This window comes from Eriocheir sinensis, chromosome 23, assembly GCF_024679095.1.
Source record: "Eriocheir sinensis breed Jianghai 21 chromosome 23, ASM2467909v1, whole genome shotgun sequence".
Lineage (NCBI taxonomy): Eukaryota > Metazoa > Arthropoda > Malacostraca > Decapoda > Varunidae > Eriocheir > Eriocheir sinensis.
In genome coordinates, this window is record NC_066531.1 from 4,354,121 (window position 1) to 4,378,305 (window position 24,185).

General features: G+C 49.6%; 1 protein-coding gene across 1 annotated transcript; it reads left to right on the forward strand.

Moving 5' to 3' along the window:
- The first annotated feature begins 11,890 nt into the window (after positions 1 to 11,890).
- On the forward strand, positions 11,891 to 13,652 carry LOC127002552 (uncharacterized). Its single transcript, XM_050868635.1, has 2 exons — positions 11,891 to 13,005; positions 13,421 to 13,652. Exons 1-2 carry the CDS (start codon positions 11,891 to 11,893, stop codon positions 13,650 to 13,652), a joined length of 1,347 nt encoding a protein of 448 aa, XP_050724592.1.
- The last annotated feature ends 10,533 nt before the right edge of the window (positions 13,653 to 24,185 follow it).

A 24,185-nucleotide genomic window follows, 5' to 3' on the forward strand; every position in this document is an offset into this window, starting at 1 on the left:
ATTGTGCCCTTGGACGGAGATCAGAGCTCACTAAGACCCCTAAATCCCTCTCACACCCAGACCTACTTATGAGAGTGTCATTTAAGCAATAGTTATGTGAGGGGTTGTTCCTACCTACACTCAGAATACTGCACTTCCCTACATTGAACTCCATCTGCCATTTATCCGCCCAGTCATATAATCTGTTGAGTTCACCTTGGAGAATACTAGCGTCCTGATCCGACTCAATTACTCTACCGATCTTGGTATCATCTGCAAATTTACTAACATCACTACTAATTCCTGTGTCTAAGTCATTGATATAAATAATAAACAAAAGTGGACCTAATACCGAACCTTGTGGGACCCCACTCGTAACACATCCCCAGTCAGATCTTTTACCATTGATTTGCACTCTTTGCTTCCTATTGCTAAGCCACGCCTTGACCCAGTTCAAAACTTTACCCTCTACTCCGTGTGCCTGTAATTTAAGCAACAGTCGTTGGTGAGGAACTTTGTCAAACGCTTTACTAAAATCAAGATAGATTACATCATAATTTTCATCTCTGTCAACCGCCTCAAATACTTTATTGTAGAAGGACAAGAGATTGGTGAGGCATGACCTACCTTTTGTGAACCCATGCTGCGAGTCGTGAATTAAGCTATGTTTCTCTAAATGCTCCCGAATGTTCCTGGCTATTATGGACTCCAGCATCTTCCCTATAACCGATGTTAAGCTAATTGGGCGATAGTTTGAAGCAACTGACCTGTCCCCTTTTTAAAATCGGCGTCACATTAGCTACTTTCCATAGGCTCGGCACATAGCTAGTATTTACCGACATCTTAAAGATGTCGGTTAGTGGGTCACTGATTATATCACCTAACTCCTTTAATACCCTCGGAAATATCCCGTCAGGACCTGGCGACTTGTTCTTCTTAAGCTTATCTATCTCATCCTGAACTACTTGCCTGGTAATGATTATATCCCTCAATTTATCGCCATCCCCGCCCTCGTACACCTGAACTCTTTCCGGTATAGTCGTTCGATCCTCCTGTGTGAATACTGAAAGGAAGTAGTCGTTCAACAATGTGCTCATATTTTCGTAATTTTCTACTAGCTCCCTGTGTTTGTTTTCAGCGGTCCAATTTTCTCCCGTGTTTTTGTTCTATACATCTGAAAGAAGCCCTTAGGATTACTTTTCGCCTCATTTGCTACTTTGATCTCATAGTTCTTTTTTGCTATCCTGGTGTTTTTCTTAACTAATCTAGATAGTTCGACGTACCGGCCCCTGAGATGTGTTTCCCATTCTTTATTTTCTGATAAATTCCTTCTTTAACCCAATCTCGTGTTTTAGTCCACGAGTCATCCACTTAGGATCATTGTTTTCTTTCTAAGTGTTCGCTGTGGTATATGCTGTTCTTGCCCCTCTACTATTACTCTAACTAAATTATTGTAAGACATTTCTACCTGGTTCTCCTGGCTCTCCAATCCGCAGTTCTGGCCCTCATGAATCCCTAAATTATCCCAGTTTACCCCTTCAAGATGTCTTCGAAGCCCCTCGTAGTTTGCTCTTCTAAAATCTGGCACTAACACTGGGTTTGGTTCGCGGGTTACCGCCCAGTCTAAGCTCAAACGAACCGTTCTGTGATCACTATTTCCTAACTCTCCGCCCACCTCCAACTCACGTAGCAAGTTCCCATTATTGGTTAGGACTAAGTCTAATATGTTATCTCCTCTGGTAGGCTCAGTAACTACCTGCTTAAGGAAATTATCTTGTATAACTTCAAGAAAGTCCTCGGCTTCCAGGTCACCCACTAGATCTTCCCAGTCTATATTCCTATAATTAAAGTCCCCCATTACGCAGACATTTCTACTCATACTCGCCCTGCCAATCTCCTGTAGTAATATACTCGTGTCCTGCCTGTTAAGGTTGGGTGGCCTGTATATAACTCCTAGAGTTAGTTTTTCTTTCCGCCGTGACACCTCCACAGTGGATAAGCTGATCACCCACATCCACGAGATCTGGGGAAACCTGGAGCCTTCCTTCCTCCAAAACCTGGCTTTGTCAGTTCCAAAACGTCTTCAGAGTTGCCTCAAGAGGAAAGGCAACCTAACAAAGTATTAGAGGTGATAAGTATTGTATAAACATTTTTCTTACCTATTTTTCATGCATTGTGAAGCAAAAAGCATGACACGCCATCACTTTGACTGTATATGGAAAAAATTTCTTGGTGTAACAAGAGTAATACAAAATAATGGCAAATCCCACAAAGTATCTCTTCTTTTGACAAAGCCTGTGCTCTTTGCTGCAGGGCTGTCAGAGTCTGTTTGCTCCAGCCAACATGTACTGAAATACCCCTGAGTCACGAGTGAAGTGGTGAAACTGAAGGCAAGTGAAATACTGTGCTTAGAAATCTATTAGCATCTGGACTTTGATAGTATAAGGCCAGAGCAAACCTCCTCTCTTGTAACCCATATCTCCTACTAGGCTTAGATCTTGGCATCTTGCAGCATGTTGAACCTGACCTCAGAAAAAATCCACCCCTATTGGGTCTAAAAAACTGCTGGCTCTGGGCAAAATCTGCCCAGGAGTTGTAACAGCCTGGGCTTTGAGCTGCCTTGCCTCCCGGCGCAGACGAAAGACTGTTTTGTGCAGCAATTTTCACTTTTCATGTCTGAAAATACATGAAAAATATTTAATCACAATTCTAAATAACAAAATATGTGCATGTAATTGCATTATTTTCAGTGCTATAAGGACAGTGAATCTAAGCATTGACATTATGTCTGCACGCCAGCTTCGATGGAAGGCTTCACTTAGATTGCCTGACAAGAGTAATATTTTCAGGAGAGATGGGGAGAGGATACAACTGGAGACTCTTGACAGATATAATGTCAAGATCTACAAGCACCGATTTTCCATATATATCTTTGATGTTCAGTCCATACTAAAACATTTGTCAATGTGTTGCCACACTAAAAATCAAAAAATTCCCTGTTTCTCAAATGTTGGTCATCCCCAAACCCTGCCCTTCCTTTCAACAATGTTAAGCCATTAAACTGGTGGTCTCCTCCATGTGCCACTTAACTCAACAAACTGATCCTTATTACTTATTAAAACCATTTGAACATTAGCACAGATCATAATTCAATGACTGCCCCAGCTCCTCCACATGTCCAGTGTAATGAGGGTGATGTGGGATGGTTCAGCCTCATGTCTCCCTTGCATACATTAAGTTTAGAGAATACTGTTGTTCCTTGTAGCTTCCGTTTCCCTGATACTCACGACTATCCCTTTAAGAATAACACATGTAGAATCGCATTTTTAAAAGTCTGAATATGTGATTAAAGATGGGATATCAAATAGCAGGGACATATGACCTCTTTTTTAGGGTGCTGGTTTGCCATGTTTGGGTGTGAATAGGGTAGGCGGTGGCTGAGTGCTTAGTGTGCGGGCCCTGCATTCACCACATGCTGGATAACAAGGGTTCGAATCCCCACGCTACCACCTGGGATTCTTCAGTCACACCCGAGTGGCCTAAGACTACCCACATGCTGTCCTGCAGACCACCAATCAACCCGGACTCTAGAAGTGAATCAAGAATGAGTTCCAGGGGGCAGCGTGAGCCAATAATAAATGGCGCCACTATAAAAAAAATGCCTGCACCATGACAGGCTTAGGCCGACCGACAAGCCCCTGAAGAAAGCCTACTGGCGCTATAGGCGTGTGTGTGTGTGTGTGTGTGTGTGTGTGTGTGTGTGTGTGTGCAGGGAAGGGGGGGGGGTCACATCAGAAGAATGGACAAAGGTTTGTTAGTGGCACTTCAAGGTTATGCTACCTCTTCAAAGATTGGCCAGTCATGGTTGAAAGTGGAACAGGATAAACAAGAAACAGGCAGGTATCTGTGGACACTACTGTTACTATCAATTGCCAACCTATGACAAAATTTGAACCCGTGCTATCAAGAACATAAGACCCATGTGCTGATCACTCGACTAATCGTAACGGTACTACACCCATAGAAACATAATAAAGAGTTTAAATATATATTTAGTCATTCAAAATGTCAACCTTTTTACATACCTTTTTTTAAAGATATGAAGCCTACTGGTGTAACAGTTAAATATTGAACTCAATTTGTATGCAGAAATGTGAGGTATTAAGCTGTAATGTTTCCAACACATCAATTGTGGTCAAAACAACACTGAACAGTAACTAAAGAGGATAAATTATCACTGAGAACAAGAGGTTCCTTACTATATTGTGGTGAGCTTGATGGCCGACTCGAGTTTCCTCCAACCCCATCAAGTTCACAACCTGTAGAGAGGCAATTTCTTAATCAAAGTGAAAAATGGATGCAAATGGTCACTAAAACTACTTATTATACTTGGTGTCACAAATTCAGGCAAAGAATTCAGGGAAGGACTCCCGGACTTGGCGTCACTGATGAGGTAAATGATCTCGTGCACTCATCGGGCTATAATATATACATTGTTATAATGTGTATTATTGTCTTGTTACTATATATTACCTACTGATAATGGAAATACATGTCAGGATTAATCATCAAATACAAGGAAAAAAGAATCATGAAGGCTTCGCGGTACCAGGTACCGGTACCAGGTACCGCGAGAAATTGATCGATTCCTCGCGGTACCCTGTACCGGTACCTGGTACCGCGAAGCCTCATGATCACTTGGGTGCCGGGAAGCGTCATTATCACTCGGCACTGCGCATTGCCGCTAGTACCGGTACCGTCTGGATCTTAGTGACGCTCGGCGCTCGCCCGCCTGCCTCCATGTAGGTATCACGTGGTATGGGCCCTGTATGGAGACGCTGAGTCACTGCCCCGCTGACCGTCCCTCCAAGTTCCCACCATTTTGTCCTGCTTTCCGTTTCCATCACAGCTCCCGTTTCCATTATTTTATTATTTTATTTATTTATTGGAGTTACTGGATAATTCTTCATGTCCGATTCTTTTTCTTTTTTAGGTTGCTAATAAATATTGTTATTGTTATTAGACTATGATCGAGTACATCCATAATAACTATACATGCTATTTTTTTATCGAAAAAATAAATATTCACTTCATTCAGAGAGAGAGAGAGAGAGAGAGAGAGAGAGAGAGAGAGAGAGAGAGAGAGAGAGAGAGAGAGAGAGAGAGAGAGAGTTTTCTTTACAGGGAATTTATTTGGAAATTTCATCAGAAGTCAGAGATAAAAAAAATACTCCTTCGGGTACCGGTACCGGTACTAACGGTACCTGAGTTTTCGGTACCGGTACTACCGGTACTCAAATTAACGGTACTTGCCCATCCCTACTGCTCCGTCCGTGGATGCCCTGCCTTCCACGGAATAAACGGTGTCTAGGGGACATGGCGGACGAGCACTCCTACTCGGCGGCTTCCGGGCAGTGTCCTGCCCCTGAGGAACTTCGCCTACGGTCTGAAGAGACTGAAGGTTTGGAGGACTCTGCAGAACTTGACCACGTGGCCAGTGCTAGCAAGCGGCTCAAGCCGGATAATCCTGGCCACCTATCCCCCCCTGCCTCTCCTGTTGCTGCTGCCGCCGCACCCATGGAGGGTGTGCAGTCTGGTAGCTCCGAGACTGTCCTCGTCGACGGTGAGGTGCCCCTGGAGGACACGCACCCAGCCGCGGACCCTGCTGCTGCGGCCCGCCCCACGCCTGGCCCGCGCCGCCCCACCCGCCGCCACCTTGACTTCCCCGTCGAGGCCGGGCTGACACCAGCCCAGCAATACGAATGGTTTGTCTCTCTTCTGAAGCAGCACGGTGAGTTGGAGCCGCTCTTCAAGGAAGGTAGGCTCCGACCTTATCTCACGGTGAGGGACGACATCGCCTTCTACAAGCAGCTCATCACTGACGGGTTCCTCGATGTTGTTTTGGTCGAGAATTAGTCCGGTAATTAAAGCAAAAAAATCCACTTAGGTTGGACAAAATTGCTTTATTTTGTTTCTCAACTGATTTTGGCAGGAAATTAGGTCTACTAGTCAGGAAAAAAAATCTACCCTAATCTGCTCACTGCTAGTACCCCAAATTTTCCTAATCCAAGATGGCCGCCATCGTGGGTACCGAATGCCAAAAAATAGCATATCTTTCAAACTAATAGGGCTGTAAATGCAAACAAAGTGTCAAATCCTATCATTTTGGGGTCAGAGAATTCATTTATAACATTTTTAATATGACTGAGATGTGTTCAAACCTTGACTCTGACAAGAATCCCTCATTGTATCATGTAATTAAATCAAGTAAGATAAGGTCAAGTACCTACAGTATAATTTATTCATCTTGAATGTACCGTATAGTTTAGTCTACTTGAACTTATTAACACCAAATTTCCAAGCCTTAACACCCAGACAGTCTAATCATCTAGAAACTCTTCACTGTTCACTCCAGCATTGGTGCATGTGATTCCCTTGCAGTAACCACAAGCCAGTGTGCACGACAGTCCATTCTTGCGACAGGAACAGGTGTTTTTGTCGCACCTGCCATGGCAGTTGCATTTGACCAGTTTCAGTAAGGATGCTGGAGCTGCATCTCTTCGCATACTCACTGGCTTGAGCTTCATATTCTGGCCTTTGTGGAGCAACCATCCCCATTTGGTTGGATCAAGGATATTGCCTAACCAGGTCTGTACCTGGTGGTACACTCGGTAACTATGATACCTGGCTGTATCACAAGTGGGTGGTAGAGATTCAGGAGGCAGATAGACTGACCTAGACGCCACCTTCCTACTGAACATGGCTGCTCTTTCAAAGTCAAGGCTATTTCCAGGCTTGCAGCTGTACAGGATTTCTAGAGAGGCCTGGCCATGCTTGTTGATTTCATCATGGCTTTGATTTGGTTTCATAAATACACGAGCATGGTCCTTGACCAGATGGGATTTCGTCATTGGTTTGACTTTTCCAATGCTGTATGGCCTCGATGTCGTATCACACCCTGTGATTGCATGTAGGAAGAGCAACGATGCAGTAAGGCTAGAGGGTAGGTGGTCTTGTAGGATCCGGATGTTGATGACCTTGCTGGTTGTCTGTAGGAAGACGACATGATGTCTGGGACTGAGATGGTGCAGCAGCAGGACTAGCAGGTCAGTGTCATCCCCAACAACAGCCACTGATGTCCTCTTAGCTATGGTACATGCTGTTGACACAATGTCATAGTCGGCATCATCAGCACTGTGGTGAAGGTCAACTCCAGCTTTCTCCAGCTCACTGCCAATGAAGTACAGAAACTTCTGTTTGTTCCTGGGGTTTGCAAGAAATGCCTTCTTCTTCATGGTCAGGTGCATTTCTGGCTTGAAGTCAATTTCTGCTCCGATGGTCTTTGCGCTGGAACGTCTCTGATGTGTTTCATCCTTGGTAGAGGGACCACTTCCATACCCATCAAATATGACAACAGCATGCCCGTAGTGGCGAAGTATATACTGCACATACAGACTGGACAGATTGGCATATGTTGTCTGGTTGGGCCATGGCAGCCGTTGCAAGAGTGCACCACCATCAAGAACATATACTACATCATCTGGACATTGATTTACTAAACAGGATGGTACCTTATCTACCAGGCCTGACTGGAGACTGGCCTTGTCTGGCAGACGCATCAAGAGATTGTGGTCAAACAGAGCTGTAGGGTAAGCTGACAACTCATATGTGAACAAGCTTTCTGTGTCAACAGTTCCTGTTCCTGCCACAAGAAGGCGCTGGAACAACTGTTTTGGGTCGATCTCCAGGCATTCTCCTTCAACAGCAATGTAAGTTGAGGCAGCAAGTGTGGTGGCCTGATCTTTCTTGCAGAATTTGTGTTCTGCTACAGATTTGCCCTGCATAGATTTCAGTAGGGCATGACCAACTGACTCTGCTTTTTCTACATTCACAGACTTGTTAGCAATAACTCCAGATGATAGACTACGCAATACCGTCGAATCCTGGGAGAAAGGTTTTCGTTCAGAGAAGTAGTTCAGAATGGTCTGCAAATCCTTGGCATCTCTGGTCATCCTAGCAGCTGACCTGTCTTTGTGGACCTCTTCTTCCTTAATGTCTTGAAGGCCGGTCACTTCTGTCATGGCCCTGTTGACTTCTCCACATGCTGGGGTGGATAGTACCCATATCAGGCTTGTCGACTGTTCAAAACCCCTACCTCGTGTCAGACCGCCAACTGCTTTAATGTTCTTCATGAGAACTTGTTCAATATACAGGTCACTGTATATACCTGCCCAGTAGTTCTCACTTCTTCTCAGGACAAAGAGGCCATCAACAAACTTGCTGTATACATGTGGATGAGTATCCTGAAGCTTCACCATCTTTTTTAAATATAGGACAAGGGACTTTGTGTAGTTATGATGTCCTGAAGCAGCCAGAAAGGGCAACATCTCCTTCAGAGCTTGTAGATAGAGCGTCCAGTTTCCTGTGCGACCAGCCCTGATGAATGTACGGAGAATTGCAACAAGACTCAAGTACATAAGCCAGAGCTTGGCTGTGCGGTGTCCACTCAGAGATTCACGCCATTCTACAGAAGCTGCTTTAAGTTGTGATATACATTCAGATGAGAGAGCTTCGTCCAGTGTCAAGGTGTCTTCTGAAACTTGTTTGACAAGATGTTCGACTGTTGTCAGAACTTCTGCACCACTCTGAGGACCTGAAAGATAAAACAACCACCATATTAATGTGCGTTGCCATCACCATTTATGAGAATAAATGCATCCATACATGCATATTTAAGACATTAAAAGTTTTAAGAGACATATCGCACACTCCTCATCTTTATGGTAATCTATCATGTCTGTACATTACATCATCATGCACTAAGTTTTGTACACCCAAGTCTGGTTCAACTGATTCAGTTCAGCACAAACAGAGCACAACTTAAATACCTACCTTCCATCTGATCACCAAGGTGACTTGAGTCCTCGTTGCTGAAGACACAGGGTACAGGGACACCGAGCATCTGTGCTGTAGCCATGGTGTTCAGAGCCGCGTCCACCACCAGATGAGCCCTGACGGCACGTGCCATGGCTTTCCCAGATAGCATGTGCTCAACACTACCTTCAGCATACACTTGGGACATCACCTCCTTCAATCCAGAACCAGCCATTAGACCACCAATACAGCCCAGGAAGCTCATCTGTGTATGGAATCCACCCAGGATGAGGACAATCTGTTGCAGTGGACTCTCTCTAGGCTGAGCTTCGATGATCATGAAGGCAATCCACCACAACTGCTGGTCGAAGGTGATGACCGGAGTTGTGTTGTACTTGCTAGCATGGTCCACAACATATTCCAAAGTGGAGCGCACACAGGTAGGGTCAGATGGCGTGAGATCAATCATGGGTAAAAATATGTCAGAGCTTTTTCCAGGATGTGGGATGTTGCAATGCAGCATCTGCATGTACCCTGACCACATTGGTTTTGGTTTTAGAAGGTGGAAGGCCACTGTCCACATCACATCAAGGTTGTCATTCTGTATGTCTCGCTGGAACATTTCAATATTGGTATACATAATTTTGGAAAGAACTGCCTTTGGATCTCTTTGTTCCACCAGATTTACTTTTGCTAATTGCTTGATGACCTCCATGTCCACCTTGAGTCGTGGGATTCTCCTGAAACTTTGGATAGCTGGGGTGAGTGTTGCCATTTGGCCCATTACATGGATTGACCCGTGGCCATCTAAGGTTCTGGATGCATGGTCAACATTGTCTGCTTGGTATTGGAGGAAGGAATGGGCCACTTGTTCTGGGAGATTATCACCTTGTACTACGGCAGCATTGCTTCTGTACTTGTTTGCTTCTGTGTACGAGGAGTAGAAGCCAAGTTTATTGATCATGTCGACCAGATCACGGTGACCATACTTGTGTTCCAGTGCCACACTGAGACCAACTTGTAGGGGTGGGAGAAATGAGCGTGGACAAGTAGACTGCATGATAGACTGACCTATTGAGGCGATATGCAACTTTGCATTTCTGCTCTTGATAATGCTGCCTAGGAGAAGTTGCAATGAATTAGGCAGGTATGCAACATTTGATTCAACAGAGTGCATATCCTGTGTTGTTGGATACTCCCCTTTATGATGTTCCATTGACTTTATCTCTGTTCTTATGAATTTCCCAACTGTTTCAATAAGTCTGTCCATATCAGAGAGTTCTTTCATTTCACTTGATGTGTCATGGGCTTCTTGAATGATGGATTTAACATTGGACGTTAGGGTGACGACATTAGGGCATTGTCTGATGGTAGTAATTGACACCCTTGCTCCATAGTAGTTCTCCAGCTCTCGTTTCAGTTGCTTGGGGGTGTAGACTTCCTCTTCGTTCATGCCACTCTCTTTAACCCGCAAACTGCTGTACGCCTTCTGGGCGGCTGAGCGGTAAGCTGCTGTAAGCCTTCTGGAAGCGGGCTTTTCAAACAGGCGCCAAAAAGTTTCCGCCGCGGCTTCAGATACTGCCAGAAAAACATTTTTGTGATAGAAAAATCTAAGAAATATGCAGGATACAACACATTTCGAGCTACAGATATGTGTATTGTAATATTTATGACACGTTTATGTAACTTATATATCATTTATTGAAGGTCAATCTCTCGCTGATATAGCCGCACTAGGCGACGCACTCAGAATCTCAGTCCCGCAGCTTACGGGTTAAGCATAACTTGGTGCAAGTCTTGTAATGTAATGGTTTCGTCATCGTTCTTTTCCAAAAAGTCTATTGCATATTGAATAGCACCTACTTTAGATGTGCTTCTAGGTCGACCAACTTTTCTTCTCTTGGTGGAAGAAGTGCACTCCTTAGATGCAAATTCTGGAGGAGCCTTTCCCTTCATGAACAGATCCTTGCATGTGTGGTGGTATAGGGCCTCCTCAGCTGGTAGATCATTTACCACTAAGAGACGAGACTGGACCTTCAAGGCCCATTCATCCTCCCTCATGTCACAGTGACTTAGAATGTTCTCTTGAAACCCTAGTGTCATAACATGGCTGTATCTGTAACTAGCTTTGGTAGGATTTTTCTGTGCTAGACACGTTTCTACAAACAGTCCACAGAAGAGGCAGTGAGTTTTGAAATAAAAAACATTTTCCTCAGCTGATCTCAGGTTTGGTTTTATCTCTTCAGATGAATCACGCTTTTTAGCAGATTTGATGGTTTTTGGATTTGTGTGCCTACTTCTACATACTTTGTGAACAAGGATATCATGATTTTCGTCAAAAACCAAATCTGGTACATCTAAGTTTCTTTCTTTGTTCGCTTTGTTAATGCTAGTACACCCTTTCTTTGTCAATTTGGCATAATCATTCGGCTTGTCTAGGTTAATAGTTTCTCTACAGATAACACATGCCATCTCTGTTTATTCTTCAGTTCAGTTCATCTACCCTCCACCACAAATTTGCTGTTATTCCATGCACATGCTACCTGTAAAAATGAAGAGAAAGCCATTTACAATCTAGAAAAATGTCATAACAGTAAAGACATGCTGTGAATTACAAATAAGACAGAATAAAGTAGAATAATATGACCATTTTATCGAACAATTTTGAGTACGCATGCGATTATCTGAAAATAGGTCACATACAGACAAAAAATACCATAATAAATGAACTCCTTGACCTAAAAAACATAGGATTAGTTACTTTGTTTGCATTTACAGCACTATTAGATTGAAAGATATGCTATTTTTTGGAATTTGGTACCCACGATGGCGGCCATCTTGGATTAGGGAAAATTTGGGGTACTAGCAGTGAGCAGATTAGGGTAGATTTTTTTTCCTGACAAGTAGACCTAATTTCCTGCCAAAATCAGTTGAGAAACAAAATAAAGCAATTTTGTCCAACCTCCGCCATTCATTTACTGGACTAAATGCAGCGGAGCGGCAGCACACCGTCATCATCCACAATGTGCCACTCTACATGAACGCCAACCTGATTCCGACCCCGGACAACTTCCTGTGGATCAAGCGCAGGTATGCGGGCACGGCCCCTCGCCCGCAGCTTCTTGGAGCGGTGGTTGGCCACGTCCCGACGGGGGTGCACCTCCTCGGGGTGGGTCGTAAATCTGTGGAGCCCTACACGGCGGAGCCCGACATCTGCCGACACTGTTGCCGGTGGGGCCATCAGGAGTGGCGCTGCAGATCGGCCCCTCGGTGCCGGTATTGTGCAGGCACGCACAAATCAGCTCTATGCCTCCAGAGGATCCAGGCGGGCACACCCGTCCCCCGAAAGTGCTGCAACTGTGGTGGTGAGCACAACGCCCACTACCACTCCTGCCCGGTGAAGCCTATACCATCTAGGGCCGCGGCGCCTGACCTCCACCCTCAGCAGGGCCGCCCTAGGCTTGTGTTCCGCCCTGCTCCTCTCCCTCAGTACTCGGCTTGGGCCCGGGGGGCTCCCTCGACGTCCGAGTTTCCGCCCCAGCCGGGCTCGTCTACCCCTCCTGCTCCAGCCTCGTCCGCTGCCACCCCTGTGCCTCGCCAGACTCCTGCTCCAGCACCCCAGCCGCAACCTCCTCTCCTCCCTGTGCCAGCTGCCAGTCCACCCGCTGCCGCTGGGTCGAACCCTGTCCTTACTCAGATTCTTGCTGCGGTCACCCAGCTGCAGGAGGCGCTGGCTACGATGATCTCCAGGGTGGCGGCCTTAGAGCAACGAGTCTCCACATCCCCGCCTGCGCGTGAGCTCCCCTCCATCCCAGCCCCTGCTCCATCTTCAGCCCCGGCCCCGTGCCCTGCCCTGCAATCTGCTAGTGAGGCCATGGACGTTGATAGTGGGGACAGTGTGGTTCCACCTGAGGGCCAGGCGCCGAACACCCCTGCAACCCCACCGGCTGTGGAGACTGATGCTGACAAGGGAACGGCCGAACACCGCCATAGCCAGACGGATCCTCCGCCTTCGCTTGCTGATCCTCCACCGCAGTGGGGGGCCACGCTCCAGGAGCTGATGGCGCAGTTTGCTTCCCTGACTCAGCAAGTGGCCGAACTCCATCACCGGATCACCCCACTCCCTGACCGGCAACCACCCCCTCCTGACCAGTGAGTGCATCCACCTCTTAACTTGGAATGTCAACGGGCTGCATGCCCGCTTCACTGACCTTCATTCCTATGTAATAACTTATAGCCCCGATATAGTTGCTTTTCAGGAGGTTGGGCCGCGGGTGTCTGAGCTGAGGGGTTATGATTTATATGCCCTAGATGGCGCAGCAGGCAGCACCCGGGGGATGGCTACGTATGTCAGACAGGGGACGGCGATAGTTTCTGAGGTAATGGGTATTAATGAGGGCATTGAATACATCACTGTCTCTTTACTCCATATGGGTGAAACCCTATTTTTTGTTAACACGTATGTTCATGCGTGGGCTTTAAATCTTGCTAACTTTCCTGATTATGTTCATTAGGAGCCGACTGTTCTTGCGGGGGATCTTAACTCTCTCCACCGGAATCTTGGTAGTCACAGCACCAGCAGTGTCAATGGTGTCCGCTGGAAGGCCTTCCTTAATGCCTCCGAAACGGATGTCCTCACGGGGAACAATGTGCCCACACATGTTCAGGGGGACAGCACAGTTGCTCTCGAGTCTCCACAGCGCGCGGACCTACTTCTCACCCGGACCTTCTCCAGCAACAGCTCTCGCCTCCTAGCGATCGAGCTGCTGCTGGGAGAGCCAGCTCTTGACCCAGCTTGAGGAGTACCTGCCCTTTGTGGAGTTTGTTTTGTGCAGCTTAAGCGGGCCCTTTTTGGGGCACTGCTCCGTGTGCTTACGAGTGTTACCGCCAGTGCTTGCGATTAGTGTTTTCGAGTGTTTTGCGTGTCTCCGCTGTGCTCTCTTGTAGGGCACTGAGTTGAGTGTGTTGCGCTTTGTGTACGGTGCGTTTGTAGTGCTGTGTTCGTTGCGGTAGCACGCCTGCGACTACGGCTCAGGCGCCGCTTGTATATTGTGTTTTCTTGCCGTGCCCATTCACAGGGTGTGGCTCCGAGTGATCGTGCGTTGTTAGGTGTGAAGTTCAGTGTGAAGTGTAGTGTATGATAGACACTGTCTGACAGATATGTCTGTCGTCGCCCCCTTAAAGGCCGTCTCCTTGGAGACGCCCAAGAGGAAGGCCGACCGGTCGCCAGAGGACCACAAGCCACCCAAAAAGCGGTTGCTGGAGGACGATGCCCTACCATTGCTCTCGGACCCGGAGTCCTCGGAGCAAGAGCTAGACCGATCGTCTACCAGCGCCGACCCCGAGTTTGTGACACAAGAGAAGAGGAAGACCGTGCAGCAGAGGAAGAGGCAGCAGACATCAGCCGCGGAGGTCGCCCCCGCCCCCTAGGCAGCGGCGACGGATCGGAGGAGCCCCACGGAGGGGCCCCGCCGGTACCGCCTAGTGCACAGGAGAGACTGCACCAGCGATTACCTCGCGGTGCGGCACCTGGAGACCCTGCGCCGCCCGGCGCCGGCTGTGCACTTCCAGACCCCGACGCCCTTCCTCCTCACTCCAAGGGACGCGGCCGCGGCGGAGTTTCTCGAGGAGGTGGTAGCTCGTCGCCCTCGAGGCATTGTCCTCCAGAGGCTGGAGCAGGTACCGAGGAGAGTGAAGGGGGTGCTTGTGGGACACCCCCTCGAGTACGATGCCGAGGACATCAGGAGACTGACAGACAGTGGGGTGACTCACGTCAGGCGTTGCCATGTCGTGAGAGAAGGACGGAGACAACCCACGAGGAACGTGGAACTAGTCATGGACCGGGAATCGCTTCCCAAGGACCTGTCCCTCGGCTGGCTCGGCAGGTATCGCGTACGGCCCTTCGTAGAGGAGCCGACGCGGTGCTTCAAGTGTCAGAAGTTTGGCCACGTGGCCAGGCTCTGCCGCGGCTCGCGGCTAACCTGCACGGTGTGCGACTCCATCGTGTGCATTGGAGCCAGACGGGAGGAGGGCAGCCGGCCCCCGCCGAGATGCTGCAACTGCGGCGGGAGCCACCCAGCGTGGTCGCGGAGGTGCGCGGAGCGGAGGCGGCGACTTCCAACCACGGAGAGGAGGCCGGTGCCTCAGCCGCGAGGCCACGGCCAGGCGGAGATGACGGCGCCACCACGGCCCCCGCCCCCGACGGAGGAAGACTACCCACCGTTACCCGCTCAGCAGCCGCAGCGGCCAGGGAGCGCACCCCGGCACAGGAGGAACCGCAAAAAGAAGAGACGACCAGCAGCCGCGGCGGAGGGACCCACACCCGTCCCAGTGGAGCGGCGCACGCCCACAGAGACGGAACACCTCAACCCAGCCGGAGCGGAGACGCGTGCGTCGTCCGGGGCGGAGGCCGCCCCGCCGCTCGACCGTGCGAGGAGGATGAGTGCGCCCGGCCGCCTCGACGATGGATTGCTGAAGACGGTTTGGGTCAGTCCAGACCCCACCAGGAAAGCGACCGTCACGTATCGCCCCACCGCTCCGACCTTCGACCTGCACGCTCTGATGATGCGCCTGCAAGCAGTGATGGCAAGGATGCACTGCGACCTGCTACAAACCCTGGGCGCCCATCGCACCTCGGCGACGGACGCTGTCCTGAAGAGAGCCGAGAACGACCTACTGACCTTGACGCCAGGGACGCCGAGGAAGACGCGACCGACGACGAACTCCGTGGACGAGGAGAACCCAATGCTAGAGGACCTCCGGCCCGCCCAGGCCTAAGGTTCTTACAGTGGAACATCCGAGGACTCCGCGGCAACAAGACCCTGCTCCAGGCCGCTCTCATCGAGGATGACGTAAGTGTTTGCCTCCTACAGGAAACCCTGGTTAGGGGGGACTGCCACCTCCGCTTTCCCGGATACACTGCCCACCATCTCCCGATCAGGGACGAGACTGGGGGTAGAGGATGTCTGATCTTGGTCAGCAACTCCATCCCCCATAGGGTGGTCGAACGCCCCAAAGACTGCGGCGAGGGTGTCGAGACCCAAGCCGTCACCCTCCTCCTTAACGGGACGGAGGTTATAGTCTACAATGTATACAGCAAGCCGAGAGCTTGACCTCACTGAGGTCCTCACTCTTGCCGGAGAGGCCAGCGTCCTTGTTGGAGGCGATTTCAACGCCCACCACGAGGTGCTGGGATCCAGGAGCAACGCCGACGCTGCAGGGCAGCATCTGGCAACGTTGCTCCAGGATCTTGAGGACGTCGTGCTGCTTAACACAGGTGAGCCGACACACGTCCAGGGCAACGCCCTGGACCTCACGTTAGTTTCTTCCGCGTTGGCCGACGGAGCAGACTGGCGACTACACCCGACCTTGACGAGCGACCATTTTGCGATTCTGACGACGCTCGATGTCCCCCTCCCGCCGAGGGAGGCCGGGTCGAGCAGGTGGCGGCTGGACAGGGCCAACTGGGCCACCTTTCGTAGAGAGGTGGCTAAGTGGTGGCTTCACTACAGCCAGCCTGAGGACATTAACCGCTTCGACCGCGACCTTGTTGCAGCTTTGACCGACGCCGCCGACAGAGCCATCCCGAAGGCAGTTGGTCGTAGACCGCCTACCAAGAACGGATGGTTCCGCAGCCCTCGAGTCAGGGAGATGAACCATCGAGTCAACACCATCCGCAAGCGCTTTCGTAGGGACCGTACGCAGGAAAATCTACAGCTGCTTCGCGAAGCAGTGGATCACGCCCGACAGGTTGCCAGGGAGGAGAGGGAGATAAAGTGGCTGAGTTGGTGTGAGAGCTTCGGCTCGCACACCAGCCTCGGGACGCTCTGGTCATGCCTCCGGCGGGCAACGGGAGGGAAACCTCCCAGGCCTGCCGCGCATCCCACCACGAAGGATGAAGCCGAAAGGCTCATCCGTTCGTACGCGGACCGCGCATCCGCAGGAAACCTGCCCCCAGACGTGCGACGGAGGCAGCGGGAGCTACTACAAGGCAGGCTGGCCCGCATCCGGCGTGCGGAGGTCCAGCCTGCAGTCACCGACCCACTCTTTACAAGAGACGAGCCGAAGAGAGTAGAGAAGAGGAGCAGAGACACCGCGCCCGGCGAGGATGGTATTACCTACTCCATGTTACGCAACATGGGGTCGGCTGGTGAGAGCGCCCTTCTGGCCCTCATCAACGCCTCCTGGGAGGCGGGTCGCCTTTCAGTCCGTTGGAAGGCGGCACTCGTCCACCCGATACCGAAACCCAAGGACCCAGGCAAGACACGGCCCATCTCTCTCATCAGCTGTGCTGCCAAGACAGCTGAGAGAATGGTACTGACTCGCCTACAGTGGCAAATGGGCCCGCCCCATCACAACGTGTACGGGTTCACGGAGAGGAAGAGTGCTGCTGACAGCATGGCCTCCCTTCTGTCCACGATCAACAACCAGCCGGCTGTTGTGGTCTTCCTCGACCTAGAGAAGGCCTTCGAGCTGGCCTCGCCCACTGCCATAGCTGATGCCCTTGCGGCAAAAGGTGTGTCAGGGCGGCTCCTCAGTTGGGCACACGACTACCTTCGCGACCGCTCAGCAAAGGTAAGGTTCCAAGGCCACGTCTCCAGCGAGCAGGGCTTCGAGAACGGCACCCCGCAAGGGGGCGTCCTCAGCCCAACGCTTTTCAACGCCCTCATGGAAGCCCTTGCTAGGCTTCCGCTAGGACGCAACGTCACCCTTCTCAGCTACGATGACGACCTCGCGTTAGTCGCCGTAGGTAGAGGCAGCAGGCTCTCATGGGCACAGAAGGCCCTCGACTCAGTCACCGCTGCCTGCAGAGACCTAGGTCTCTCGGTTTCAGCCGGGAAGTCGAGGGCGATGTCGGTCCTCGGCCCGACGCCTGAGCAGAGCCTGAGGATACAGAGTGTACGACTCGAGTGGTGCACAGCGTACCAGTACCTTGGAGTGTGGATCGACCACAGGCTCACCTTCTCGAAGGAGGCTGAGTACCTGAAGAGTAGGATGAAGTGCCGGCTCACCGTGATGCGGAGGATGACGACCACGAGAGCGGGGGCGACGCACCGAGTTCTTAAATGTATTACGTACAGGCCGTCCGTTCCCTTGCGGACTACGCGGCGGTGGCGATGGTGTCCCTCTCAGACAGCGTCGTGACTTCTCTCGAGAGGAGCCAGAACGACGCGCTGCGTCATATCCTCGGAGCGCCCAGGTGGACGAAGCTAGAGGCTCTGTGAGCCGAGGCTGAGCTCCCTCTCCTGATGCTCCGGATCGAACAGGTGGCAGCCGCGTGGGCAGCCAAAACAGTCGTCAGACTGTCCGACACCCCTGCGAGACGGAGGTTACTAACCTCTCTAGCAAAGGATGCCAGGATTTTCACCGGAAGGACGTGGGCACGAGGGTTAGCGAGAGCGACCCGACTCTCACTCCCGGACGTGGACCTGGCAGGAAGAGGACTGGACGAGAAGGCAGAGGCTTACGTCGACCCGCAGCCATGGGCTGCGGATGTGGCTCGCTTCCACATGGAACCCCTGCCTTTCAGCAAGCAGCAGTGCTCCCGCGAGACATTACTCGCCCACACAAGAGGGACCCTTGCCCGCACATCTTCGGATGGGGCAAGTGTATACTACACGGACGGATCCGTCGACTGAGAGAGAGGCAGAACAGCGGCGGCCTTCGTGAGCGGCGAGGAGACACACGGTTGGCGGACCGGCGACCACTGCTCTACCCTTCAGGCAGAGCTAGTGGCTCTCCTGACAGCGCTCCAGCACGCCCTACGCACCGACAACAAGGACATCAACGTTTACACTGACTCGATGACAGCACTTCAGACGCTCAGACGAGACAGGGTACGTGACAACATCAGACTGGTGACTCTGACGCTAGACACTCTGGCGCGCCTGCGACGCGACGAGCGAGCCGTGACGTTCGCCTGGATACCCAGTCACGTGGGTGTCCCGGGCAACGAGGCGGCGGATGCAGCAGCCAAGCAGGCGCTGGACCAGGACCGGATCGCGATCGAGGTCCCTGTTAGCTTACAACAGCTAAAACGCACAGCAAAGAGGACTACAGGAAGGCGCGCGCTCGCGCTAGTTTAGGACGCTGAGGCAACCTCAGCGTCCCTTCAATGGTACGCCAACGCCACCGGCTACGAGACCGTTCCCCTCCCCTCCTCCTTAGCGAGGAGGGATAGGGTAACGATCCACCGACTGCGACTCGGCTACCCAACCGTTCGCTCCCTCATAGCGGACTACGAGGGCGAGTTGTGCCTGCACTGCCTGGAGGATACGGACGACCCCCTCGTCCACTTCCTCCTGGACTGTGCGCAGACAGGCCCGCTAAGGACGATGGCGGCCAGGAGGGGTTACACCCCTTGCGGCAAGAGAAGAGCAGCTGCAGCAAGGATGGTACGGTACCTGACGGACGACCTCGGGACACTCACGAGGTTCTTCAGACAGAGAGAGCCTCCACGGTAAACGACGAGACAGCATGACGTTTTTTTTTTTTTTTTTTTTTTTAGTATTATTATTTATTTATTTATTTTTATTTATTTTATTTTATTTATTTATTTTATTTATTTCTTTTATTTATTTTTTATTTATTTATTTATTTATTCTTTTTTTTCATTTATTTATTTACTTATTTTCTTTTTTTATTACTTTTACTTTTATCTATTTATTTATTTTATTTATTTTTTTATTATTATATTTTTTAGTTTATTATTTATTTATTTATTTATTTTATTTTATTTCTTATTTCATTCATCTTTATTTATTTATTTATTTATTTATTTTTTTCTTTTTTTATGTATATTTTTTATTTATTTATTTATTATTATTATTATTATTTTTTTTTTATTATTATTTTATTTATTTATTTTTTTTTTTTTTTTCCCCTCTCTCCAACACCTTCGACTATACTTGCGTGGTTCGAATGACCCACTTTAAACAAATGATCCCTTTGCTATACAAAGGACCCTTCCAACTGTCATCTATCTGTGCCGCCTTTTAACCTCATGGAATCCCCTCCGTTCCGCTCACCTCCTCTGGCTGGACCCCACCAAAAAGGTCTGTTTCTAATGCCTCCCACTTTACTTGCGTGGTTCGAATGACCCACTTTAAATAAATGATCCCTTTGCTATACAAAGGTCTCTTCCTCCTGTCATCTAACTGTGCCGTCTTTTACCCTCATGGAATCCTCTCCGTTCCGCTCGCCTCCCTCCCATTATCAGGGCTGGACCCCATCAAAAGGTCCCTCCGCTATACGGAGTACTTCTCACACAATCCACTCTGCAAAATATACGTACAAACCACCATCGCCCTCTGACTTCCTTGTTTTCAAATATTCACACCTTTCATTCCTTGGGACCTGGAGTGGGGTCGGGTCGGGTCGGTCGCTCATGGTACGCTGCGCACTGGCCGTTGGAGCCGCGCTGGGTGCGGCTCTGGCGTTTGTGGGCGGGGCGCGTCCATGGCTTAGAGAGATTAAAGAGAGAGGCGGGCCAGCCTATGGCATATAGCCCGCGAGGGCTAACAACCCTCGAAACGGAAAGGAAGGAAGGAGGGGGACCGGTTAGACTATGTCACTCTTTTCAACATGCCAGCTTTTACTGCCGAGACACTTATTTCCAGGTGCTTGCTGAGTGACCACTTTGCCCTGGAGACGACCATCCCGATCCAGCCTGCCCCTGCCGTGTCCCGGAAGCGGTTGGCTGTCCCTGCTGCCCGGATGCCGCACCTCGTTGCCGACGTCGGGGCGTGGTACCGTACTGCGAAGGGCTCCTTTACCGACGCAGCCTCGCTGTACCACGGCCTGTTGGACGCCGTCGAGAGTTTTGTTGCAGCCGGCAGGGCCCCCCAGAGGCCCGCCAAGCGCCGCCTGCAGACCTACGCCTCGGATCCTGCTGTTATCAACTGTCAGCGGACCCTTGCCTCATACCAGCGGCGCTGGCAGCAGAACCCCGCTGATCGGGCTGCCCGCGATGCCATGGTCGCCGTGGCGCGCCACCTCACTGAACTCAGACAGGAGGCCCGCTCACGACACTGGGTCGTCTTCCTTGACAGCGTGCGCAAGACCCGCTCCCTGCGGGAGGTTTGGCACCATGTCAACAGGGTGAGAGGGAGGACCAAACGGCTGGCGAGTGACCCTGACCCTGCGGGCCGGGCCCAGGACCTGATACGCCAGTGGCAGAGGGCCTCCTCCCTTGGTGGTCTCTCTGCACAACACCAGGCTGAACTCGCCCACCACAGGGAGCGGCGGATGGCCCTCGTTCAGCACCACGTCACGCTTCTGGATGACACCTGTGTCCCTATTACCCGCAATGAACTCCTTACTATCAAACATGGCAAGTCGACACCCCCGGGCCACGACGGGTTGACTTACGACATTCTCAATGCCTTACTCGTTGTGCGAGGCGACAACCCCCTGCTTGACCTGTTCAACATGTCGTTTGCCGCAGGTCGCCTCCCCCCTCCGTGGAAAGCTGCATTGATCGTTCCCATCCCCAAGGGTGATGGCACCTTTCGCCCTATCTCCCTGACGAGCCGGTGATTTTGAACAGACTTCTCTATAAGGTGGGGGACCAGCTCTCCCCAAACTTACATGGTTTTATGAAGGGCCGTTCCACAAGTGACTGTTTTCTTCAGTGCCTTAGTAATCCGGACGTGAATTGTCGAGCTTTTGTGGACTTAAAAGGGGCCTTTGATAGGGCCAACAAGGATGTCATCATGGAAGAACTCATTCTGAAGGGTGTCCGTGGAAGACTCTTAACCTGGATCAGGGACTATTTGTATAGTAGGAGGGCGCAAGTCGTCTTCCAGGGTGCTTCCTCCACGGAGGAAGTGTTTGAGCTGGGCACACCGCAAGGGGGTGTCCTCAGCCCCATGGTTTTCAACATTTTAATGGACAAAATTGCTCGGAGGCTCTTTCCGGGCAATACTCAGGTCATTACACTGGTCAACAACCAATTTTCATCAGGGATATTATGTGGTGTTTAATATGTAGTTTTCCCCGCTGATTTAAAAAATATAATCGGTTTCCTTCTATCAGGCACAGCTTTTCTGATGAGATAAGAGAGACATATAACTAAGATCAGCAGCATCGCAACATGTAAACGTCTTTTACAGGTAAATGCTGATTGGTATTTCATAACCAATTTTGTGCATTCTCTATTTTTATGTTTTCCATTATTATTTTAGATGGTTGAGTCAAGCATTTTTCACAAAATATTTCATCGATCATCTTTTGTACCTTCAAAAACTTTACTTTTTGTTACAGGTGTCCCATCATCATCACCATCATCATCTTTACCATCATCAAACTCTACTCAGGATGTCTAGGCATTGCAAGAACAGTCCTGATATATTTTGCTATGTCTGCAGTTCATTTACCACCAAAGCTCAGCAACGTGTCATCACAATTGATATCAAGAAGAACTACCAGTTATATACTTTGGATACTCTCTTGGAGATCAAGATAAGAGTTGGGCACTGCATATCATCTGCTCAGCTTGTTCAAATAGACTAAGGGATTGGCTTAATAAGAGCAACTGCCAAGCACTATGTGCAATCAGAGTGGCCCCTGCGAAAATCACATGAGCCGTGAGTTTTTAGCGTCCAGAGTAAGCCACTTGTAAACCCAGAAAATTTTCTCCTTTCCCCTCTTCACATAAAGCTTGGCCTCATGAAACAATTCATGAAGACACTTGCTAGGAAAAGCTCAGGAGGTTTCGAACATGTGAAGGCTAAGTTTCCAAAAATTACAGAGGCAAAACTGAAGGAAGGGTTATTCATAGGTCTGCAGATAAAAGAACTCCTGAAGGACACCAACCTCCTCACAACATGAGACAGAGCTTAAAGCTTGGGAATCCTTCAAATGGCTCTGTGAAAACTGTGAAAACTTCATAGGCATCAAGAGATCTCTAGAGGTTAGAAATGGAGTGAAATGTCATCTAAATTCCTATGCTGCAATGGGCTGTCGGATGTCACCGACAGTCAATTTCCTTGATTCACACCTGGACATTTTTGCAGAGAACCTTGGAGCAGTGTCTGATGAACAAGGGGAACGCTTTCATCAAGATATTGCATCAATGGACCAACGATATCAAGGATTTTGGAATGCAGGGATGTTAGCTGACTACTGCTGGATGTTATATAGGGATGAACCTGAGAAAAAACACAAAAAAAGTTCAAATCTCAAAGATTTTAAGTTGCAATTCATTACAGTACATACTAACTTTATTTTGTACATAATAGTTTTCATTTTGTACAATAAAAAGCCATGTAAGTGTCATATCTTGTATTCAATAAACCTGATACAGATATGCTTTACATACCCTGTACGTTAAAACAACAGGTATCAGTAACATTAAAATGTGACCTGATAGAGAAAAACGGACTTCAGATCCGTAATCAGCATCAAAAATTAACACAGAAAAGTCAGTTTGCAACTCTGATGATTAAAAAAATGTTTCATTTTGTTGACCAGTGTTATCTATGCGGATGACATCCTTGTGCAATGCAGTTGTCCTGCTCTTCTCAGTTTAGCTTTGCAGCAACTGTCAGCGTTGTGTGAACAAATGGGCCTTGTCATCAATGAAAATAAGACGAAATTTCAAGCCAGTGGGAGGAGAGTTTCTCACCTGCCCAGTGTTAATGGCACTGCTTTAGCTCGAGTTCCTACATACAAGTACTTAGGCGCCCTTGTTAGCTTCAAGAAATCTGTGCAGACTAGGTTAGCTCCTCCTAAGGTTTTGGCTAACAGGGGCCTTGGAGTCGGGATCCCTGTCCTCAGGATGTTTTACCTTTCTGTCGTCAGGTCCCTCATTGATTATGCTGCCCCTGGTTTGGTTCAGTTTAGTGCGGCACAACTTCGCCCCTTGGAACTTATTCAAAATGAAGCCATGCGCCTCATTCTGGGCTGCCCCAGAACTGCAAAACTTGAAGTCATGAGGGCAGAACTGAATCTGCCTCGTGTTGTGGACAGAATCTGGGAAATTACTTGTCGCACCGTCAGCCGCTTGCTTCGTGATGGTGCAGTGCCCCTTCAACAGGCACTGGTAACTCTGCACCGCGACTCCAGGGCTCCTGTTCCTCCCTATCCTAGAAAAAAATATTTCTTGTTAGCAGAGACGGGTGTGTTAGAGGCGTGCTTAGGCCTAGTTTACTCCCCAGCCCAACCTGCCCGGCCTCCCTACCGTGTCAGTGTGGACATTAAAAAACTACCTTTCCCTAAACGTGATTGGCTTCCCCATGTCCTCCAGGATCACTTCATGGTCAAACTTTTTTTTTTTTTTTTTTTTACAACAAAGGAGGCAGCTCAAGGGCACACAAAAAAGAAAACAATAA

Excerpts from the sequence above, each read along its gene's own strand:
- LOC127002552 (XM_050868635.1), top strand. The coding sequence starts at position 11,891 with ATGAACGCCAACCTGATTCCGACCCCGGACAACTTCCTGTGGATCAAG. Across the intron at positions 13,006-13,420 it reads CAACCACCCCCTCCTGACCA|TCACAGCACCAGCAGTGTCA; the intron begins GTGAGTGCATCC and ends GAATCTTGGTAG.